Source organism: Trachypithecus francoisi, unplaced genomic scaffold (genome assembly GCF_009764315.1).
Source record: "Trachypithecus francoisi isolate TF-2019V2 unplaced genomic scaffold, Tfra_2.0 Lachesis_group2, whole genome shotgun sequence".
NCBI lineage: Eukaryota > Metazoa > Chordata > Mammalia > Primates > Cercopithecidae > Trachypithecus > Trachypithecus francoisi.
In genome coordinates, this window is record NW_022681465.1 from 160,388,676 (window position 1) to 160,413,921 (window position 25,246).

The following is a 25,246-nucleotide window of genomic DNA, read 5'->3' on the forward strand; positions in this document are numbered from 1 at the left end:
TACAGAATGGAACAGCCCAGGCAACCAGCTCACTTTAGAGAGCTGCCCCAGCTGATCTGCAGACTTGTAATCTGAGTTACCTGAGCCAACTAATAGACATGGAAACAAAAAATAAATGCTTTTCATTTTGTGCCACTGAGATTTTGTGGTTGTTTATTAAACAGCCAAAGCTGACTGCTGCAGATAATGTACTGGATTTGGAAGAGGAAATTAAGTAAAAGTGTACATCCTAAATTATGGGATCTGCTCACCCAATGCTTATTTCCACCCTACCCCAGCAGCCCATTTTTCTTGTCAGCTTCCCAGACTTGAACCTTCTGTTGAGAAAATGAAAGATTATTTTCTCAGGAACTGAGTACCCCAGAAGAAAATATCTAAAGATACTGACCTCAGGAGTCCTCAGTGAAACTGACCAGGCAGAAGACCCTACAGTGAAGCCAACTATGTGACAAGCCCCACCTAGGCCATAGGGATACCACTTAGCCTTTTAGGACCCACTTTTAAATATGAACAGAGAGCCAAGGATCACCAGACTTCTGAGTAAAGCCTCTAACATTAAAAAGAGATATCAAAACAAAACAAAGTGTGAGAATGCTGTTGGCAAGATGTTGAAACAGGAAGCCATGGCCCTGCCTACTCCTTATGGGCACACCAACAGCAGTATATGGACCAGTTTCCTTTGTGAAAAATTCAGAAAACAGTAGACAGGCGCCTGCATCCTGGCAAGCATGGGGCCAGCCACATCAAAGCCAGTAGGACAATTTGAGACATCCTCACCATAATTCCTACTCCTAGCACAACATCATACAATTGAGAGGAAACCCATACCACAGTTTTCAGCTTCTCCCTGAGGGGAAGAGCAAGATAAGGGACTTGACAATACATCCAGTGTTCTGAATTCTCTGAGGAATGCCTGAGGGAACTGACTTCTGTCTTACCTGTCTCAGAGTGCTGATAGGACCCAGCATACCCAAGGTGACTGGTGACTGCTGAGAATAAAGATGACAATTTGCTCTAGGACACAAACATTTGCCACATGCCCTCCACCTGGCTCAGTGCAGAGTGAGTTGGGGGTGGGGGGGGGGACAGATTCTGGCTTCTCCCTCGGGAGAGGAGTTGGACTGTGTGTCCATTGCAGCTTTTCAAGGGATGTTCTTGGGACTAGCTTCTGTCACACCTGTCTTAAAATGTTGACAGGATCTGACATATTCTAAATGCCTGGAGGCTGATAACAACAAAGATGGTGGTTTGGACTAGCACAAAGATTTGAGAGATCTCTGGGTAGGTTTATTTATAAGGGTCTTCTGTACAATGCCAGTCTGCAAGATTGGGAGAAGTGGATGTTTTTTCTAATGTATAGATGCTGATACCAAGAGTCAAGGAAAATTAAGAAGCAGGGAAACATGGTCCAAACAAAGGAACAAGATAAATCCCCAGAAACTGACCCTAATGAAATGGAGATATACAAATTTTCTGACAACTAATTCAAAATAATCATTATGAAGATGCTCAACAAGCTGAGAAGAACAATACATGAACAAAATAAGAATTTCAACAAAAAGAAAGTTTTGAAAAGAACAAAATAGGTATTTTTGGTGCTGAATAATACTATCACTGAACTGAGGCCAGGCACAGTGGCTCATGCCTGTAATCCCAATGCTTTAGGAGGCTGAGGTGGGAGGATCATTTGAGCCAAGGAGTTTGACGTTACAGTGAGCTGTGATTATGCTACTGTACTCCAGCCTGGGTGACAGAGCAAGACAGCTCTAAAAAAAAAATAAAAGAAAAATTCAGTAGAGCAATATAACAGCACACTAGCTCAAGAAGAATAAAGAATTAGTGAGCTTGAGGACGGGTCATTTTTAAAGACTCCAAAAGCAATTGCAAGAAAACAAAAATTGACAAATGGGACCTAATTAAACTGAAGAGCTTCTGCACAGCAAAATAAACTATCAACACAGTAAACAGACAACCTACAGAATGGGAGAAAATATTTGCAAACTATGCATCCAACAAAGATCTAATATCCAGAATCTATAAAGAATTTAAATCAGCAAGCAAAAACCAATCCTATTAAAAAATGGGCAAAGGGCATGAATATAAAGAAGACTAAAGAAGTATGTCTTCTTCTCATTAGAGAAATGCAAATCAAAACCACAATGAGATACCATCTCATACCAGTCAAGGTGGCTATTATTAAAAAGTCAAAAAATAACATGTTTGTGAGATTGTAGAGAAAAGGGAAAGCTTATACACTGCTGGTACACAGAGGGAATGGGAATGTAAATTAGTTTAGCCAATATGGAAAGAAGTTTGCAGATTTATCAAAGAACCTAGAACTATCATTTGACCCAGCAATCCTATTACTGGATATATTTCCAAAGGAATCATTCTATAAAGACATATGAACACATATGTTTGTTGCAACACTTTTCACAATAGCAGAGACATGGAATCAACCTAAATGCCCATCAGTGGTAGACTGGATAAAGAAAGTATAGTACATGTACACCATGGAATACTACACAGACATAAAAAAGAATGAAATCATATATTTTGCATCAACATGGATGCAGCTGCAGACTGTTATCCTAAGCAAATTAATGCAGGAACAGAAAACCAAATATGGTGTGTTCTAATTTATAAGTGGGAGCTAAACATTGAGTACACATGGACACAAGGGAACAGTAAACACTGGGGCTTACTTGAGGTTGGAGGGTGGAAAGAGGGTGAAGATTGAAAAACTACCTATTGAATACTGTGCTCACTATCTGGGTGACAAATCATTTGTACACCAAGCCCCAGTGACACACAGTTTACCCATGTAACCTGCATGTGTACCTCCTATATCTAAAGTAAAATTTGGAAGAAAAATAAAGGTCATTTAGTATTATGCCATTAGTGAAGAAAAAAGAATGAAAAGATTGAAGAAATCCTAAGAGACTTGTGAGCCACTATCAAGCAGACCAACATTTGCAATATGGGAGTCCCAGAGAAGAAGAGAGAAAGGACTTGTAAGTGTAATCAAAGAAATAGTGGCTAAAATCATCCCGAATCTGGGGAATTAAATGGACCTTTAGATCCAGGAAGCCCAAGGGATCCAAGTAGAAGGAATCCAAGAAATCCACACTGAGAAACATTATAATTGAATTGTCAAAAGCCATATACAAAGAAAAATTTGAAAGCAGCAAGTAAAAAGTGACTTGACATGTACAGGGGAGCCGCCATAAAACTATGAGTGGATTTCTCAGCAGAAACCTTACAGATCAGAGAGAATGGGATGATATATTCAAAGTGCTGAAAGAAAAATCAACCAAGAACAGTACACCCAGGAAAACAGTCTTTCAAAAATGGAGAGACAAGGAGTTTCCCAGACAAACAAAAGCTGAGGGAATTTACTACGACTAGACCTGCCTTACGAGAAATGCTGAAAGGAGTTATTTAAGTTGAAACTCAAGGATGCTAAACAGTAACATGAAAGTATAAAACTCATTGGTAAAGGTAAATATATAGATAAATGCAGAATACAGTAATATTGTAATAGTAGTTTACTATTAAGCTCTTCAATTTAATTAGGTCCCATTTGTCAATTTTTGTTTTTGTTGCAATTGCTTTTGGAGTCTTAAAAAATGACCTGTCCTCAAGCTCACTAATTCTTTATAGTAGTTTACTATTACAATAGTAATGTAATAGTAATTGTAATACTGTATAGAATACAGTAATATTGTTATAGTAGTATACCAGAATTAAATCACTTTTAGTTCTAATATACAAGTTAAAAGATAAAAATGTCAAAAACTAACTGAAAATGTTAATAATACAACTAAAATATATAAATTGTGACATGAATAAAGTGCGGGAGAGGGAGAAGTATAAGTGTAGTTTTTGTATGCAATTGAAATTAAGTTATCAGCTTAGACTGTTACTATATAAGATTTTACATAAGCCCCATGGTCAACACAAACAGAATTCCTATGGAAGAATCATAAAAGAAGAAAAAGAAAACCTTTATCGATATATACAAAAAGCAATGGAACACAAAGGAAGACAGCACTAAAGGAAAAAGGGACAAAAGAATTACAAGACAGAAACAATTAGTGAAATGACAATAGTTAAGTCCCTACCTACCAATAATTACTTTAAATAAGTTAAACTTCCCAATCAAAACACAGAGTGACTGAATGGATAAAAGAACAAGATCTAATGATGTGATGTCTACAGATGACCCTCTTTAGATTTAAGGATACATACACTAAAAATGGAGAGATGGAAAAAGATATTCCATGCAAATGGTAACCAAAAGAGAGCAGGGGTGGCTATATTTGTGTCAGACAAGATAGACTTCAAATCAAAAACAGTCATGAGAGACAAAGAAGAACAAAAATAATAATAAAAAGGTCAATTCACCAGGAAGATATACAGTTATAAATACGTATGCACCCAACATCAGCATCTAAATATATAAAACAGACATTGACAGAACTGAAGGGAAAAATAGTAATACAATAATTATGGGATAATTCAATATAACCCACTTTTAGCAATGGATAGAACATTCAGACAGAAAACAGGTAAGCAAACGGCAGACTTGAACAGCGCTATAGACAACATGGACCTAATATGTATACAAAACATTCTACCCAACAGTGGCAGAATATATATTTCTCTCATGCACAGATAGGACAGTCTCCATAATAGATCATGTTATGTCACAAAACAAGTCTTAACAAATGGAAGATTGAAAACATACCAAGTATCTTTTCTGACCACAATGGAACAAAACTAGAAATCAGTAGTAGAAGGAATACTGGAAAATTCACAAATATGTGGAAATTTAACATACTCTTGAATAACCAGTGAGTCAAAGAAGAAATCAAAAGGGAAATTAGAAAATATCTTTGGACAAAAGCACAATATATTAAAACATGGAATATAGCAAAAGCAGTACTGAGGGAATTTTATAGCAATAACTACATTTAAAAAGAAACATTTCAAATAAGCTAATGTTACACCTCAAGGAACTAGAAAAAAGAATGAACAGCCAAAAATTATCAGATAGAAGGAAATAAAGTTTAGAGCAGAAATAAATGGAACAGAGAATCGAAAAAAATAGAAATCAGTGGAACTAAGAGTTGGTTTGTTGAAAGGACAACTTTGACAAACCTTTAGTTAGATTAAGAAAAAAAGAAGACTCAATAAAATTCAAAGTGCAAGATGAAACTTTATACCTGATGCCACAGAAACAAAAATAATCATGAGACTACCATGCCCAATTATAGGACAATAAATTGAATAACCTAGAAGGAAAGAAGAAATTCCTAGAAACATATAACCTATTAAGACTGAGTCACGAAGAAATATAAAATCTGGGCAGACCTATAACTAGTAAGGAGATTGAACAAGCAATCAAAAACCTTCCAACAAAGACAAGTCCAGGACCAGATGGCTTCACTGGTGAATTCTACCAAACATTTAAATAATATTTAATTCCAGTTCTTATATATGGTCTTTATTAAACTATTCTTAAACTTAAACTCTTCTTAAAAATTAAAGAGGAGAAAACACTTTCAAACTAATTCTTTGAGGCCAGCATTACCCTCATACTAAAGTGAGGTAAATACTACAAGCAAAGACAACTATAAGACAATATCCCTGATAAACATAGATGTAAAAATCCTCAACAAAATACTAGCAATTCAAATTCATCTCTACATTAAAAGGATCATACACCATGACCAAGTCGCATTTATCCCTGGAATGCAAGGATGGTTCCAAATATAAAAATCAACTAAAGTGTAACACTACTTTAACAGAACAAAGGGTAACAATTACACAGTAATTTCAATAGATACAGTGAAAGGATTTGACAAAATTTAACATCTTTTATGATGAAAACTCTCAAACTAGGAACAGAAGGCAATTACCTCAACATAATAAAGACAGTATATGAGAAGCCCATAGCTAACATCATACTCAGTAGTAAAAAACTGAAAGCTGTTCCTCTAAGATCAGGAAGTATGCTGAATACTTTTATTCAGCATAGTCCTAGTCACAGCAATTAGGCAACAAAAAAATAAAAAGCATCTAAATTGAAGTAAAATAATCTGTTTGTGCAGATGACATGATCTTATATGTAAAACACTCTAAAGACACCACAAGGCCGGATGTGGTGGCTCACACCTGTAATTCCAGCAATTTAGGAGGCCGAGGCGGGCAGATCACATGAGATCAGGAGTTCAAGACCAGCCTGGCCAACATGGTGAAACCCCTTCTATACTAAAAATACAAAAATGAGCTGGGCGTGGTGGCAGGCACCTGTAGTCCCAGCTACTCAGGAGGTTGAGGCAGGAGAATTGCTTTAATCAGGAGGTGGAGGTTGCAGTGGGCTGGGTTCATGCCACTGCACTCCAGCCTGGGTGACAGAGCGAGACTCTGTCTAAAACACACACACACACACAAACATATTTGAACGATTAAATGAATTCAGTAAAATTGTAGATTATAAAATCAACATACGAAAATCAGTTGTGTTTCTATATACTAGCAATAAACTACCTGAAAAGGAAATAATCTCATTTACAATATCATCAAAAAGTATAAAATATTTACGAATAAACTTAAGAAGTAGAAGATATATATGCTGAAAAACAATGATGAATAAAATTTAAAAAGAAACGGACACACATCCCATGTTTATGAGTTGGAAGACTTAATATTGTTAAAATATCCATACACCCAAAGCAGTCTACAAATTGGATGCAATCTTTATCAAAATCTCAATGGCATTTTTTAATAGAAATAATAAAGCAACCCTGAAGTGTATATGGAACTACAAAGAAGCTCAAATAGCCAAAATAATCTTGAGAAGAACAAAGTAGGAACATCATACTTCCTGATTTCAAAATACATTGTGATGCTATAGTAATTCAAACAGTATGGTACTGTCATAAGATAAATGGATCCATACATATATGGCCAACTTATCTTTGACAGGATAGAGTGCCAAGAATACAAAATGAGGAAAGGATACTTTCTTCAACAAATGCTGTTGGGAAAACTGAATATCCACATACAAAGTAATGAAATTGGACATTGACACCTATACACAAGAATTAATTCAAAATGAATTAAATACTTAAATATAAAACTCCTAGAAGAAAACATATGGGAAAAGCTTCATAACATTAGTCTTAGCAGTGATTTCATGGATATGATACCAAAAGTGTAGGCAACAAGAACAGTAACAAGTGAGACATCATCACTTCTGCACAGCAAAAGCTTCTGAACAGCAAAAGAAACAATCAACAGAGTAAAGAGACAACATACCAAAATGGAAGAAAATATTTGTAAATCATATATCTGATAAAGGAGTAAATAACTAAAATGCATAAGGAACTCTTATAACTGAATAGCAAAACCAAACAAAAAAGACAACCTGATTTAAAAAATAGACAAATAACTTGAATAGATATTTCTCCAAAGCAGCAGCAGCAATAGCCAACAAGTATATGAAAAAATGCTCAACATCATTAATCATCAGGAACAGGCAAATCAAAACCACAGTATCACCTCACACTTGTTAAAAGGGCTATTACCAAAAAACAAAAACAAAAGATAACAAATGTTGGCAAGGGTGTGGATAATTTAGAACCCTTGTACACTGTTGGTGGGAATGTAAAATGGCACAGCAGCTATAGAAACAGTATGGAGGTGTCTCTAAAAATTGAAAACAGAATGACCATGTGGTCCATCAGTCCTTGTGTGAATATCCAAAATAATTAAAATCAGGATCTCAAAGAGATATTCACACTCCCTTATTCACTGCAGCATTATTCATAGTAGCCAAGATGTGGAAAAAACCTTAATGTTTGTTGATAGATGAATGGATAAAGAAAATGTGATGTATAAATGCAATGGAATATTATTCAGCCTTAAGAAAGAAATCCTGCAATTTGTGACAGCACGGATGAACCTTGAGGACGTTATGTTAAATGAAATAAGCCAGTCACAGAAGGTCGAATACTTGATATTTCCACTTATATAAATTATCTAAAATAGCCAAACTCATAGAAGCAGAGAGTAGGATGATGTTTGACAGGATCTGGCAGGAAGGGAAAATTGGGAGTTGCTGTCAATCCGTATTAAGTTTCACTTACACATGTAGGAGTGAGCTCTAGAGAGCTGCTATAGAATGCTGTGCCTTTAGTTAACAACACTGGATTGTACACTTAAAAGTTGGAGTGTAGATCTCATGTTAACTGCTCTAACTATAAAAGGAATTTTAAAAATTAAAATGTTTAAACTTTTAAAATTTAAAAATCTTGAAACAAGGAAATTAAGTAGGAGGAAAAAGAATCAAAGAGAAATAGGAACAAGGAGAGGAAAATATTTTTTAAAATCTTCATTGAGATAAGAAAATATATATTTTATCCATTAAATAAGAATAGGATGCTATAACAAAGAGGCTGTTCTAAGAACAATGAAATGCAATAGCAGAATGGAAAACTCAGTAAAAGGATTAAAATATTAAGTTGAGATTTACCAGAAAAAAAAAATCGTAAGAAAAAAAGGAGGGAAAAAGAGGAGAAAATAAAGAAAATAAAGCAAAAAAGATTAAAATTTAGAGAAAAAAATATAAGAACAGTATATGAAATCCAACGTCAAATAATAGGAGATCCAGGAAAAGATAATGGAAAAAAGGGAAGAAAATTATCAACAAATATTCAAGAACATTTTTTGAGCTATAAATTGTGAGTTTCTGGGTTAAAAGGACCATAGTGTGCCTAGTACAGTAGATGAAAAACACCAAGGCACAGCATTATGAAATTCTAAAACACCAGGGAGTGGAATAAATGGAATGGATTTATGCAATTTGGTAGAGTTTGAGATTAAATAGATTAAAAATTGTATAGAGACCAGGAGTGGTGGCACACGCCTGTAATCAGCACTTTGGGAGGCTGAGGTGGGCGAATCACTTGAGGTCAGGAGTGTGAGACAAGCCTGGCCAACATGGCGAAACTCTGTCTCTACAAAAATACAAAAATTAGCCGGGCGTGGTGGTGGGTGCCTGTAATCCCAGCTACTCAGGTGTCTGAGGCAGGAGAATCACTTGAACCTAGGAGGCGGAGGTTGCAATGAGCCGAGATCACACCACTGCACTCTAGCCTGGGCGACAGAGCAAGACTCTGTCTCAAAAGAGTGTGTGTGTGTATGTGTGTGTGTATGTATAAAACTAAACAGATGAGGAAAGGGACCTGTATTGACTCCAGGAAAAACAAAAGGTGGTTTTGATATACCACCAGAGTAAACAGCATTTTTATAACATTTTATCATCATATGTCTATATGAATATTGTTCTAACTTAATATATGATATAACACTATAGAGACAATGGGAGGGGTAGGAAAGGTGGGGATGGGCGAATATACAGGGAATAGTCTTATTCTTCCATAGTGGGAAATCACTAGAAAGCTTAAAACTGATATTAAGTAATAGCAGTTTATGTACAGTTTGTCCCTTGGTATCCATGGAGGTTGGTTCTAAAACCTCCCTTGGATACCAAAGTCTGTGCATGCTGAAGTCCCTGATATAAAATGGCATGGTATTTGCGTGTAACCTATGCACATACTTCTATATAGTTTAAATAATCTTTAGATTACTTATAATACTTAATACAATGTAAATGCTATGTAAATAGTTGTTATACTGTATTGTTTAGAGAATAATGACAAGAAAAAAAAAGACTGTGTATGTTGAGTATGGATGCAATTTTTTCCTGAATATTTTCAGTCCATGGTTGGTTGAATCCACAAATGTGGAACTCATAGATACAAAGGGCTGACTGTATGTTATTTAGTGATGTGATTTTTAATGGTACATAAGTATAACATACATAAAACATAACAGGCAGCTCACATGTGTGCTACCTGTCTCTTAGATCAATAATCCGTATGGTGGAAAAGTCTAGAAAGGAAGGCAGGGTAAGAGAACCAGAATAGACCATAGCTTATTTAGTATATTGATCTGTCAAAGCTTATTTTTTTTCTGTCTCATCCAAAACCTTCAATTATAGTACCATCATTTGGTATGGGCTGGGGACCTAAGGTGGGGTAGGAAGGAACCTATCATTTGTAGGCTGTTGTTCAAAGTCTTACGCTATTTCTTCTCTGCTGTTTTAGACTGGGAGTGTCCTAACTTGGAAGAACACATGCAGTGGAAGAATTCTACTCTTCTGGATACCAGTAAAGCAGTAGCAATAGAGAAGGCAACACAGTTTTCAAATGTCTCTGCAATTTTAAGTGAGTTGCACACACGGGGGAACATTTCTTATCTATGTTGGAAAAGCAAAGGATTTTTTCTCTTGAATGATTTCTAAGCTAAGTTTCTCAGTTGGATTGCCTTTGGCTACAGATAATATCTAATAATAGCAGAAGTATGTTTAGTTTACTTTTTAAATTTATTTATTTTGAGACAGAGTCTTACTGTTTTGCCCAGGCTGGAGTGCAGTGGCACAATTTAGGCTCACTGCAACCTCTGTCTCCCAGGTTCAAGCAATTCTCCTGCCTCAGCCTCCCTAGTAGCTAGGGTTATAGGTGCGTGCCACCACACCCAGTATATTTTTGTATTTTTGTAGAGATGGGGTTTTACCATGTTGGCCAGGCTGGTCTTGAACTCCTGACTTCAGGTGATCTGCCTGCCTTGGCTTCCCAAAGTGCTGGGATTACAGGTGTGAGCCACTGCTCCCGGGCACAACAAGTAATTTAAACAATTTTTTGTAGAGATGGAATCTCGCTATGTTGCCCAGGCTGGTCTCAAACTCCTGGCCTCAAGCAATTCTTCTACCTTGGCCTTCCAAAGTGCTGAGATAATAGGCATAAGCCATTGCACTTTTAGACTTTTCATTTAGTCTTTCCTTTTTTCTGTTTCATGATCCATCCTGGATCCCATGTCACATTTAATTGTTACTTCTCCCTAGTCTCCTGCAGTTTGTAATAGTTCCTCAGTCTTTCAGATTACTGATGAGTTACTTTGTAGAATGTCCCTTGGTTGGGATTTGTCTTGATGTTTCTTCATGATAGGAATGAAGTTATGGCTGGGTGCAGTGGCTGACACCTGTAATCCCAGCACTTTGGGAGACTGAGGTGGGAGGACTGCTTGAGTCCAGGAGTTCGAGACCAGCCTGGGCAACATAGTGAGACCTCTATCTCTACAAAAAATAAAAAATGAACCAGATGTGGTGGTGCATGCCTGTAGTCCCAGCTACTCAGGAGGCTGAGGTGGGAGAATGAGAGGATCGCTTGAGCACAGGAGGTCAAGGCTATAGTGAACCATGTTTATACCACTGAACTTCTGCCTGGGTGACAGAATATGGATCTTCTGAAAAAACAAAACAAAACAAAACAAAAAACAAAGGAATGAAGTTATGCAATTTTTGGTAAGAGTACCACAGAAATTATGTTGTGCCTTTGCAGTGTATCATATCATATCAAAGGGTTCATGCTGTCCTCTCATTTTTATTTGAAGAATATTATGTCTTATTACTGGTGATGTTAAATTTCATCATTTGGTTAAGGTGGTATCTGCTGAATTTCTCCAATTAAAAATTGCTGTTTTCTCTTTGTAATTTTTGAATATCTACAAAAAGATAGTTTGAGACTGTAAACTCTCTTTCTTCTGAAACGGTATTTCACTAATTTTAGCACCCATCAGAGGAGCCAGTTGACTTCAACCTTTATTACTGTGGTGTTTGTCCAATGGTGATTTTTTATTCTATTCTTTACTGCTACTTTTATTAATTGGAATTCTACTATAAAAGAAGAACTTTCTCTTTTCTGCCATTTGTTTATTTATTTGATTACTAATTCAGTGTAGACTCATGGATATTTATTCTATGGTTTGAAATCCAATACTTTCATCATACGTTCATTCATTTATTTATTTATTTATTTATTTCTAGTATATATAGAGTAGTTTCAGAAGTGTTAACCCAGGCCCCTGTAAGAAACACATTTAAGTAAATAAATTACAGCATTTGCATACAGTTCTTTTTGTCTTTAGCATTACAGCATCCAGTCAAAATACTAATTTTCCAAAGTTATGTAAGTTCATTTTCTCCCCACCTCCCTTAGCATATGAGAAGTTATTCACTTGTAATACGTATAGCTATACTCATTTGTTATTGATTCACTTTTGCATTCGCCTGTCCTGTTTGGTTTTGTGTATGTATTTAGGAATATGAAATATTATTATGGTTTTAGAGTCATAGCTATATAAAAAGATATTCTCAGAAAATTATCACTTTCACCTTCTTCCAGCTACCATTCTTCTCTTCTTTCTACCCCTTTCTCACTTACCCACTGTGGGTAACTGGTCTTTTTAGTTTTTGACTTATCCTTCCTGTGTTTCTTTGTACAAATGAGGAGATATCAATGTATTTCTTTATATCCTCTTCTTTGTTACATGAAGGGTACCGTGCTATATAGCTACTCTTCTTTCACTTTGATTTTTCCACCTAACAGTATGTACTAGAAATCACTCCACATCAGTTTACATAGAGATCTTCCTCTTATTTTTTACAGCTGCATAGTACTCCACTCTGTGGATGTACTTTTGTTTATTCAAAAATACTTATATATTGGGTATTTACGTTTTTCCCCAATATTTTGCCATTATAAACAACACACAATGAATAAACTTATGATATATATTTTCATGTTATTGGCAGTGTGTCTTCAAGGTAGATTTTCAGAGGTAGGATAGCTGGGTCAGAAGGTTATCATTTTATTGGATATTGCCAAATTTTCCTCCAGAAGGATTATAACAGTTTGCATTCCAAACAGCAGTGTGTTAAAGTGCTGGTCTCCCCATATCCTTACCAACAGAATGTGCTGTCATTTCTTTTTAAATTTTGCTACTCTCAAAGGTGACAATTAGTATCTCTGTGCTATTTTAACTTGCATTTCCATAATTATATGTGAGTTTAAACATTTTTCATATGTTTAAGGGCCATTTTTATTTGAAGAATATTAGCCTTTTGTCTGTGGTATGTATTATGAATATTTTGTCCCAGTTTTTTGGTTGTCTTTTTGTTCATGGTATTTTTTGTCATGCAAAATTTTTTAAATTTATATTGGGTTTATGTTTCTCCCATACCAGCCCAGAGCTATGTAGCAACTCACTAATATCATCAAGATCATAGGGTCTTATGTCAACATACAGCCAAGTGTGTTGGTTTGTTACCCCATAGTTGCAAGGTGGTTGCTAAACTCTAGGTGTCACAGCCATGTTCCTGGTAGAAAGAATGAGAGAGGGCTGAGTAGCGCCACATGTATCCTTTTATTGAAAGAAGAAAAGCTTTCCTAGAAATTCCCAGCTGACTTCTACTTTGGTCTATTGGCCAGAACTGGGTCATGCATTTATCTACCACCAGGGAGGCTGAGAAACCAAGTATTTTGCTTTCCTATCCTCTATTGTGGTAGAAGGCAAGGAAAATGAAGAAGGGGAGTAGGAATGGATATTGGCAGCCCATCTATTAGAGCCTGCCACTAAGAAAGGGTCATATTAGTCAAAGAACATTGAGTTAGGGGTCCTTTATTGGAAAGTTGATAGCTGTCTAGATGGCAGTATTTCTAGTGTTTGAAGGCCTTGTCTTCTGTTTTATGTTTAGTTTGGCAACTCCTTTGCTGAAATAAAGTTCTCAAAGAAGCAGCCTGTCTCTTTAGCAAATGTTTTGGTTAGGATTCTTGTCCATTGCAAATGTCAAAAAACTAACAGTATTAGGTTAAAAGGGGAATTTGTTACCACATGTACCTGAAAAATTCAGCAATAAATCAGGTACATAGGCAATTTGATCCAGGGTTTCAAATGATATCGGTAGGATCCAATTCCTCTCTATCCCTTGGCTCAGGATCCCTCTATGTCAGTTATGCTCTGAGACAAGTCTCTTCTTGGAGCAACTTTTGCTGGCTCTGGGCTTACATACTCACAGCCTCAAATACATTGAAAAAAGTGCTTCTCTTTCCCAACAATTTGAACTGAAGTCCTGGACCTTACACATGGGCTTCATTAGTTTATATGCCTTTCCCTGATCCAGTCACTTTGTCCAGGGAGATGCAGGGCTCTCACAGTATTGAGTTATAGGCTATGCCTGGACCATCAGGGAAAAAAAACGAGGCGACTCTTACCAGCAAAAACAGAATAGATGCTAGATGATAAGGGTCCCCTGTATATGTTTTGAGAACCTCCCTTTGAGGAAATGCTTAAAGGCATCATTTACTTTGTCTCCTCTTTAATTTGTGAGATTTAAAAATCCTAATCTAACATAAGCAAAGTACCAAAGTCACTAAAGGTTTTAATTTCTTTAGATAACTATACCCATGGTTCTTTATATTCCTATTAACATCTTAATGTACCTGAGGCAGCAAATGTTGGCTGGCAGAAATTCTCTTGACTAATCAATTTACTAGTATGCATTTCTATATATTTGGTATTGGACTAGTATTTGACTATTAGTTTTCTATTTTTTTATTTTTTTGAGACAGAGGATCACTCTGTTGCCCAGGCTGGAGTGCAGTGGCGTAGTCTCGGCTCACTGCAGCCTCCACTTCCTGGGTTCAAGCAATTCTGGAGCCTCAGCCTCCCAAATAGCTGGGATTACAGGCGTGTGCCACCACGGCCAGCTAATTGTTGTATTTTTAGTAGAGACGGGGTTTCACCTTGTTGCCCAGGCTGGTCTTGAACGCCTGACCTCAGGTGACCCACCTGCTTTGGCTCCCCAAAGTGTTGGGATTACAGGCGTGAGCCACTGTACCCAGCCTAGTTTTGTAATCCGACCAGTTGTTTTTTCTTATATGTAAAATGGGGATAATAAATTGATATATTTACCTGACAGGATTGTTGTAAGAATCCAGTAAGATAATACATGTAAAAAGACTTCAAAAATTATAAAGAACTATTCAAATACAAGGGAGAGATTCCTGTATCTCATAACATTTTGCAACATTTTTTTACTTTGATATTTTGAAAATATTTTTACCTAATTTAAGTGGCAGACAAAAAAAACAATATTTAAAAAGTTATAAAAATAAACTGCACTTGGGGGAAAATACTCATTTTTACCTAATTTTAGCCTCTGGTTTGTCTTCGAATTATATTTCTAATAGATTGTTTTTATTTTCTTTCCTAGGTACCTCTTCAGAAGACTATCAGAAATGCCACAGAGAAACGTAAGAATTAAAATTTTAAAATTGTTGAGCTTCTGAAACCCTGTGTTATAATAGTTATATAGCAAATACGATTGTTGGCCCACAAACTCAGGTGTTCATTTATTATTTGTTGAGGACTCACTATGTGTCAGGACTGTTGTAATTGCTAGAGATATAGTAGTGAACAAAATTGATTACAAACAAAATCTCTGCCCTCAGCAATGATAGCAAAAAGGAAAATTTTGAGAAAAATTCAAGAGAGATAGTCAATAGTTTTTAATGACAGATTGGAAGAAGTCGAAATCCAAGTTGGCCCTCAGCCCTCTAACTTAGGAAATTGGATGAAAACTTATTCACTAGGTGAGGGAACACAAATGAAAAAGCAGGAGTGGGTTGGGGTAACACTGAGGTACCGACAGCACTTTGAAGTGGAGGTGTCCAACAATGAGTTGGATGGCCCAGCCCAGAGAGCAAGGGAAAAGTCCTGGACTGAAGGCATAGTTGTCTCCTTGGGAAATGTATGTAGCGTGAGAAGAGAGTAGCGTTAGTACGATAGCCTCTTTATAAATATTCCTGTATCTAAATGGTGAGAATTTTCTGAAGAAAATAAAATCTCTTACTGTTGTTTTTGGGTGAATTGTCCTTCAGTAAATGACAGTGAAAATTGTAAATATAAATGACTAAGGTCACCAGAGATGATGATGGAGTCACTTAAAAAAATTCCTTGCACAATTTATAATATAATATATTCTTAAGGAGGATAGAATGGTATTTGGATAATAATAATACCAGATTTGAGCGCCTATTGTCTACTAGACATCTGGTATTCTCTTTATTTAAGTAGCACATTCACAAAGTAAAACCCCTACAACTTTGACATAGTAGCTAATGGAGAAAGGGGGTTTTATTTATGTTGCTATAACTTCTTTGTAGATCCACTTTAATGACTGTTGTCTATGTATTGAAATGGAGCAAATGTAATAAAACACTTGATTATGTGTATCTGAGACTATTTCCTGTCTCACCTAAATACTGACCTCTCTTTGAAAAATAAAACCTACCACTTATATGTGCAAAGAAAATATAGCTTCATTTATTTTTTTTTATTTTTTATTATTTTATTTTATTTTATTTTTTTTTGAGACAGAGTCTTGAGCTGTCGCCCGGGCTGGAGTGCAGTGGCCGGATCTCAGCTCACTGCAAGCTCCACCTCCCGGGTTTACGCCATTCTCCTGCCTCAGCCTCCCGAGTAGCTGGGACTACAGGCGCCAGACACCTCACCCGGCTAGCTTTTTTTTTTGTATTTTTTAGTAGAGACGGGGTTTCACCGTGTTAGCCAGGATGGTCTCGAACTCCTGACCTCGTGATCCGCCCGTCTCGGCCTCCCAAAGTGCTGGGATTACAGGCTTGAGCCACCGTGCCCGGCCAGCTTCATTTATTTTTTAAAATAACTCATCTAAACTTCTCTTAAACCCTCATCACCCTTCTCTACTATTTAGCTGGGAAATAATGAGTTAAACTTACTTCTGGTTAGAAGTCCTTTTTGGGTGAATGCTGAATCTTAGATGTTCTCCCCATTCCATAGTCCTAAGAATGGCATATTGGTAGGCGATCATATCCCTTTATCTGCCTGGGCAGTCTCAGTATATGCCTGTTTTTCTGACATAATTCTTAATAGAGTACCTTGTACTCTCAGAAATGTTCCAGTTTGGACAAATAGTCACCCTAAATGTAAGTGTGTAGGAATAGGGGCAGACCTTACGTAGCCTTGTAGCAGTGCTGGGGAAAGGGTAAGGTTAGGATCTGAGGGTATCTGGAATCCCATAACTGTCTCTGGATTTTTACTGATTCTTGCTTCAAGGCTTCTAGACTGGTTCTATACCAGGTCTGGACTCCACTGAAAAAATCATTGGCTCATAAACTTAAGGCCTTATTTAGGACCCGAGGTCCTCCATTGCTGATTTTACCTCACCTTGGGTTTTGTTGCTCTCCCAAACCCTTTGAGTCTCATTGAAGTCCTGTATCCAGACTTTGACTAGGTGGCTTTCTACAGCCTTTGTAGTACAGTCACTTCACCACCACACTCCTATGCCAGGTGTTTTGGCTGTGAATTTGGCCACTTTCTTGATTGCTCTTGGTGTACGGAACCTTGAGAACTTGTTCTCAATGCCCAGGAATTAAGAGAATCTCAGGAGAGCTAACTGATGCCCCCTCTCTGCCTAAACATCCCCAGCTCTTCTTGTAATGTTGTTTCCACCCTGTGTGGACATCTCCTAGAGTTCTAAACAGAGAGTTAGTACATACCCCCTCTCCTTTTGGCTTTCTCTTCACCTCTTCTAACGTCATCCTCCCATTTATTACCCCTGTCTCCATATTTGGGCCTTGAGGAGAAAAGTCAGCTCCCATTGTCTGCTTGTTTCCTAAGTCTTTGCCCCACTTCTCTTTGGAATAATGCTGTCGACTGGAAGGTGTGGAGGAGAGATCTATCTTTGTTAACTTCCTTAGCTTTTTCTGTATCATATGGTTGTCTTAGTCTGTTTTCTGTTGCTTATTACAAAATACCTGAAACTGGGTAATTTATAAAGAAAAAGAATTTCTTTCCTTTCATTTCCTTCCCCTTCCCCTTCCCCCACCACCTTCCTTTTTCTTTTTCTTTTCTTTTTCTTCTCTTTCTCTTTCTTCCTCTCTCTCTCCACCTCCCTCCCTCCCTCTCTCTCTCTTTCCTTCCATCTGTCTGTCCATCCTTCTTCCTCCCTTCCTTCTTTCCTTTCTTTCTTCTTTCTTTCTTTTTTTTTTTTTTAGAAACAGAGTCTTACTCTGTTGCCCAGGCTGGAGTGCAGTGGCACCATCATAGCTCACTGTAACCTTAAACTCCTGGGTTCAAGTGATCTTCCAGCCTCAGTCAGCCTCCTGAGTAAATAGGACTACAAGCATGTGCCACCATGCCTGGCTATGAATTTATTTCTTACAGTTATGGAGGCTAAGAATTCTAAGGTCAAGGGGCTGCAGTTAGTGAGGGCCTTCTTGCTGGTGGGGACTCTCTGCAGAGTCCCAAAGTGGCACAGGGCATCACATAGCAAAGGGACTGAAGGACTGAACATAGTAGCTCAGGTGTCTCTTTTTCCTCTTGTAAAGCCAATCATACCATTCCCATGATAACATATTAATCCATTACTTCATTAATCCATGAATGGCTTAATCCATTTATGAAGGCAGAGCACTTATGATCCAGTCACCTCTTAAAGTCCCTGTCTCTCAATACTGCCACATTGGGGATTAAATTTCAACATGAATTTTGGAGGAGACAAACATTCAAACCATAGCAATGGCTAATAGTAGAATTCTGTAGTTGTGTTTTAACTTACATATGTTAATAGGAACTTGAGGAATGTAGCAAAATGTTAAATGTGGTTTTCATGTTTTCTTAGAATTTGGACAGTTGCCTTACTGATGAAAACAAATCATTGACAAGTACCCCCATTCCTTATTCTGTGTAGAATTATCTATGTGGAGTTTGTAAAAGGTGAGGTCAAAACCCAATTCTACCAGCATTAGCTTATTACTCATCTCCAAACTAAGAAAAGGCTAAGAAAAAGATGAAAAGTTCAAGAATACATATTTCTTTGATAAGAGCTATTATTGGTGTCATATGGAGCGAGGAGACTTCTCCCTCACCTCAGTACAAGAAAGGAAGCTCCAAGAGAACCATTTGGAAGGTTCAACATATGTCCCTGGGAGTTAGTTTCTGACTCATACCTGAAAAGTCTAAAGGCAAGAGGGTCTGTTAGGTGCTTTGGAATGGCAGAATAAAGAGGAAGCTAGATATACTTTCAGAGTTTGACATGACAAAGATTTGTGCATAATGCCAATAGGCCAAATATGGATTCCATAGAACGGGACTAATTATGGATCATCTTGAAAGAGATTATGCCCAATATGACTTCCTGCAAAGGATGAAGTAACCTCACTCAAAAGCAGTTGGAGGTTCTATCATCAAAGGCAAAAGCTGAGGAGACGATAAAAAGCAGCAAGTGAGAGAGCTCCAGTGATAGGTAGAGCTCCAGTGACAGGTAAACCTCCAAAGAACCCTTCAGAATACTTCAGGTTTGAAAGAGTCCACATTTGATTACCTGTCATATCCCAGAGATACCAATGGCACATAACTGTTCGGTCAAGATTGAAAAAGACCTTTCCTGTACATTTCTAAAACTCCTTTCCTATAATTCACTGCCAGGGGAAACCAAAGTGTAGTTTCCAAATAGGCAAGGGAAAAGAACAAGAAACAGAGACAAAACCGATAGTGGTTGCTCTTCCCACAGCATATTCTGAGTCTAAATCATGCCCAAGCTGAGAAAAGGAAAAAATTTAAATTGCATAAGAAGAGTTTGGATTTGTAATATTACACTGAACTTTGTGTTACCTAAAAATAGCTACTTATTACAAGAGAATGCCAGAAAGGCATTAGTAAAAAGAAATCTACCTGGAAGTTCATTCAGGGCAAGAAAGTACTATTTTGACAGGATACGTTTAAAGGGAAATATGAAAGAATAAAATTGTTTCTGTTTACTGAGTTCAACTATTCAATTAATCAGTATAGAAATTTAGAATATCCCCTTCTCACATTTGGTTTTCAACTGCATTTTCTTGCTAGGGACTCAGAAATCCCATTTTTGTGGTCAAAGGCTGAGCTTTGATCCTTTGGTATTTATTCCTTTTGTGATAGCTAGTCCTTTCCTACACATTTAGATAGAATTGGGGGTGGTCTAGTTTGTAGAAGTACAAAAAAAACCCAGGATATTAATTTCAAAAAAATCTTTTACTGCAGTCTACCCTGGGTAACAGAGCAAGACCCTCTTTCAATAATGATGATAATAATAATGATATCATCATCATCATGATCATCATCAATCTGTCATGTGTCTTAAATTTCTTTCCATAAGAATGTTAGGAAACAGGATTGCTATCCCTTTTGCATAAATAAGATAACCAAGACTCAAGACAGGCTACGTAGCTTTCCAAAGGCCACTCAAGTGTGAGTAGTGGAACTGGGGTTTAAAGCAGGGTCTGTCTTATTCTAAACACTATGCCCTGTCCTCTACACATATTGCTTCACACTCATATATGTATAAATATGTTGCCTTTTTATTAACCTATTTGTTCATATAAATACTGTAACATTTTTTCTCAGCAACTGTATATTTTCCCACAGGATAATCACAAATAAATATCTTTATTTTAAATATTATTTGAGGATTTTTGAAAGTTACTGAAAGATTTAGAAAATACCACTAACTAGTTTGTTCTTGTTATAGAGGGATGACAGTAGCAAATCAAAATGTGTCTCCAAAAGCAAAGTGTGCTTCAAATTCAGAATCAGGTATGAAACTAATTATTTTCTGTAGTAATTGTAATACTTCTGTTAAACTACATGATTCTGTATTTATTTTTGCTACCTGCAACATGTATTATTAACAAAGTTAGTAGCCCAGTGAACTGAATACTTTTTAGCTTGGTTGTATTTAAGAAATGAAGATATGTGGGATCAGAAAGTGGGTCTTAACTATCCCCACAGCATCAATCATTTATTCATTTAATAAACATTTAATGAATATGAACTCCATACTAGACATTGTTATGTATACTAGTGGAAGTGATACACTTTTTCTCCCCTTGTAGATTTCAGTTGTAGGAGAGAACAATAAGTAAACATATATTGTAGTTATGCATAATGATTGAAAAATAAAGGGATCAGCAAAGTGTCTTACATTATTAACCCTTATGTAGTTTACAATTAGGATAAATTTAGCAAGACATTTACATCCTTATTAACCTCTGCTGTATCTCAGATTTTTCTGTGCTTCCTGCATCAAGTTTTATGGCATCCATTTGAGAGTAAACTTGAAGAATTGCTGATTTTGCTGTTGATGGTTGTAAATGTTTGTATGAATATATATTTGCATAATCTTCATTTTGAGAAGTTATCTTAATGAGCATTTACTAAATGCCACACATTAAGTTAGGAACTGTATGTATAAAACAATTAATATACTTTCTGTTCTAAGCAAAATTAGTCTAGTGATGAAAACCAATCTTGTAAAAGCACAAAATCCTTGGAAGGAGCAATACCTTGTACCCCGGAGGGTTAGCATTGGAAGAAGGATTTGTTTTACATATCAAAGAATAAGGGAATGTGTGAATAACAGATGAGCACTAATTAAAAAGAAAGTGGTAAGTGTACCAAAAACTACCATGATTTTACCTAGGTTTTGCCCAATAAAAAGTGTCGCTTTAGCTGTGGAAAATATTTACAAAGCTTGGTGGTAGGGCAGAAAAGGGATTCTTGAATTCTGTATGTTTTTGTATCCTTACTTTTATATGGTAACTTAAAATTTAAAATTAAATAAGCCACTTCTGACTCTAGAGATTTCTTTACACATTTCTTTTTAAAATTATTTTATTAACATTCGTGGATACGTAGATGGTATATATGTTTATGGCTTACATGAGATATTTTAATACAGGTATGCAATGCATAATAATCATATCAGGGTAAGTAGGGTATGCATGCCCTCAAGCATTTATCCTTTGTGTTACAAATAATACAGTTATACTCTTAGTTATTTTTAAATGTATAATTAAATTATTTTTGACTACAGTCACATTGTTGTGCTAGCAAATACTAGGTCTTATTCATTCTTTCTAACTATTTTTTTTGTACCCGTTAACCATCCCCACCTTCCCTACAAACCACTCCCCCTCCCCAACTATCCTTCCCAGCCTCTGGTAACCATCCTTCTATTCTCTGTCTCCATGAGTTCAATTGTTTTGATTTTAGATCCCACAAATATGTGAGAACAAGCGATGTTTGTCCTTCTGTGCCTGGTTTATTTCACTTATCATAATGACCTTCAGTCTCAGTCATGTTATTGTAAATGACAAGATCTCATTATTTTTTATGGCTGAATAGTACTCCATTGTGTTTATGTACCACATTTTCTTTATCCATTCATCTGTTGATGGACACTTAGGTTGTTTCCAAATCTTGGCTGTTGTGAATAGTGCTGAAACAAATGTGGGAGTGCAGATACCTCTTTGATATAATGATTTCCTTTTGTTTGCATATATACTCAGCAGTAGGATCGCTGGATCATATGATATCTCTGTTTTTATGTTTTTGAGGAACCTCCCAACAGTTATCCATAGTGGTTATATTAATTTACATTCCCACCAACAGTATACAAGGGTTCCCTTTTCTCCACATCCTCACCAGCATCTGTTATTGCCTGACTTTTGGATAAAAGCCATTTTAACTGGGGTAAGATGATATGACATTGTAGTTTTGATTTGCATTTCTCTGATGATCAATGATGTTGAGCACCTTTTCATATACCTGTTTGCCACTTGTATGTCTTCTTTTGAGAAATGTCTGTTTAGGTCTTTTGCTCATTTTTAATTGAATTATTAGATTTTTGTTTTTCCTGTAGAGTTGTGTGAGCTCCTTATATATTCTGGTTATTAATCCCTAATTAGGTGAAGTAGTTTGCAAATATTTTCCCCCATTCTATGGGTTGTCTCTTCACTTTATTGATTGTTTCCTTTTCTGTGCAGAAGCATTTTAATTTGATATAATCTCATTTGTCATTTTGCTTTGGTTGCCTGTGTTTGCGGGGTATTACTCAAGATATCATTGCCCAGCCCAATGTCCTAGAGACTTTCTCCAATTTTTTTTTTTGTAGTAGTTTCATAGTTTGAGGTCTTAAAGTTTTTAATCCATTTTAATTTGATTTTTCATATGGCAACAGACAAGGGTCTAGTTTCATTCTTTTCCATGTAGCTATCCAGTTTTCCAAGCACAATATTAAAGAAATTCGCCCTTCCCCAAAGAATGTCCTTGGCACCTTTGTGAAAAAATGAGTTCAGTGTAGATGTACAGATTTATCTATGGGTTCCCTTTTCTGATTCCTTGGTCTATGTGTCTGTTTTTTATGTCAGTACCATGCTGTTTGGGTTACTGTAGTGCCATAGTATAATTTAAAGTCAAGTAATGTGATTTCTCAGTTTTGTTATTTTTGCTCAGGATAGCTTTGACTATTCTGGGTCTTTTGTGTTCCATATAAATTTTAGTACTTTGTTTTATTTGTGGGAAGAATTTCATTGGTATTTTGATAGGGATTGCATTAAACCTACAGATTGCTTTGGGTTGTGTGGCCATATTAACAATATTGATTCTTTCAGTCCATGAACATGAAATATCTTTCCAATTTTTTGCTGTCTTCTTCAATTTCTTGTGTCAGTGTTTCACAGTTTTCATTGTAGAGATCTTTCAGGTTTTTGGTTAAGCCCTAGATATTTTAGTTTATTTGTTGCTCTTGTAAATGGTATTACTTTCTTGATTTCTTTTTCGGATTGTTCACAGTTGGCATATGAAAATGCAACTGATTTTTGTATGTTGATTTCGTATCAGTAACTTTCCTAATTTATATATCAGATCTACTAGTTTTTTGATGGAATCTTTAGTTTTTCTTTTAATTATAAGATCATGTCATCTGCAAAGAAAGATAATTTGACTTCTTCCTTTACAATTTGGATGCCCTTTATTTCTTTCTCTTGTCTGACTGCTCTAGCTAAGACTTCCGATACTATGTTGAATAATAATGGTGAAAGTGAGCATCGTGTCTTATTCCAGATTTACAAAGAAAGGCTTTCAGTTTTTCCCCATTTAGTATGATACTAGCTGTAGGTCTGTCATATATTGGCTTTTATTATATTGAGGTATGTTCCTTCTGTACCTAGTGTTTTGAGAATTTTTATCATGAAGGGATGTTGAATTTTATCACATGATTTTCTAGCATAATTTGAATGAACATATGGTTTTTTCCTTTATTCTGTTGATATGATGTATCATATTGATTGATTTGCATATGTTGAATCATCCTTGCATCCTTGGGGTAAATCCCACTTTGTCTTGAAGAATGATCTGTTTAATAAGTTGTTGAATTCAGTTTGATATTATTTTGTTGAGGAATTTTACATCAATATTCATCAGAGACATTGGCCTATAGTTTTCTTTTTTTGATATGTCTTTGTTTGGTGTTCATATCAGGGTAATACTGATTGCATTGAATGAGTTTGGCAGTACTCCCTCATCCTCTATTTTTTGGAACAGTTTGAGTAGGATTAGTATTAGGTCTTCTTTAAATATTTGGTAGAGTTCAACAGTGAAGCCACTAGGTCCTGGACTTTGCTTTACCAGGAGACTTTTTATAGCTTCAATCTTGTTACTTTTATTGTCCTGTTCAGGTTTTGGATTTATTTTATTTATTTATTTATTTTGAGACAGAGTCTCACTCTGTTGCCCAGGCTGGAATGCAATGGCTCAATCTCAGCTCACTGCAACCTCTGACTCCTGGATTCAAGTGATTCTCTTGCCTCAGCCTCCTGAGAAGCTGAGATTACAGGCGCATGCCACCACATCCGGCTAATTTTTGTATTTTTAGTAGAGACAGGGTTTCACCATGTTGGTCAGGCTGGTCTCGAACTCCTGACTTCGTGATCCGCCCACCTCATCCTCCCAAAGTGCTGGGATTACAGGTGTAAGCCACCTGCCCAGCCCAAGGTTTTGGATTGCTTCATGGTTCAGTCACACTAGATTGCTTATGTCTACTGGATGTAGTTGCTCATAGTAGATACTAATGATCCTTTGAATGTCTGCGGTATCAGTTGTAATGTCTCCCTTTTAATCTCTGACTTTGTTTAATTGGGTTTTCTCTCTTGTTTCTTAGTCTGGCTACAGGTTTGTCAGTTTTTTTTACAAGAAACCAGTTTTTTGTTTCATTGCTTTTTTGTATTGTTTTCAAATTCATTTGTTTCTGCTCTGATCTTTTTTATTTCTTCTACTAATTTTGGGTTTGGTTTGCTCTTTTTTAGTTCTTTAAGATGCATTGTTAGGTTGTTTATTTGATGTTTTTATTATTTTTGATGTAAACATTTATAACTGTAAATTTCCCTGTTAGTACTGCTTTCATTGTATCCCGTAGGTTTTG

The 25,246-nt window shown here is 36.3% G+C and overlaps 1 protein-coding gene across 1 annotated transcript in view; it reads left to right on the forward strand.

Annotated features, from left to right (window-relative positions):
• Positions 1 to 25,246, forward strand: part of MEIKIN (meiotic kinetochore factor) — a 146,723-nt gene that overhangs the window by 14,291 nt on the left and 107,186 nt on the right. Inside the window, exons 6-8 of the mRNA XM_033181324.1 lie at positions 10,179 to 10,298; positions 15,185 to 15,224; positions 20,516 to 20,580. Of these exons, the coding sequence (XP_033037215.1) occupies positions 10,179 to 10,298; positions 15,185 to 15,224; positions 20,516 to 20,580 (225 nt within the window). The remainder of the gene's footprint in view (positions 1 to 10,178; positions 10,299 to 15,184; positions 15,225 to 20,515; positions 20,581 to 25,246) is intronic.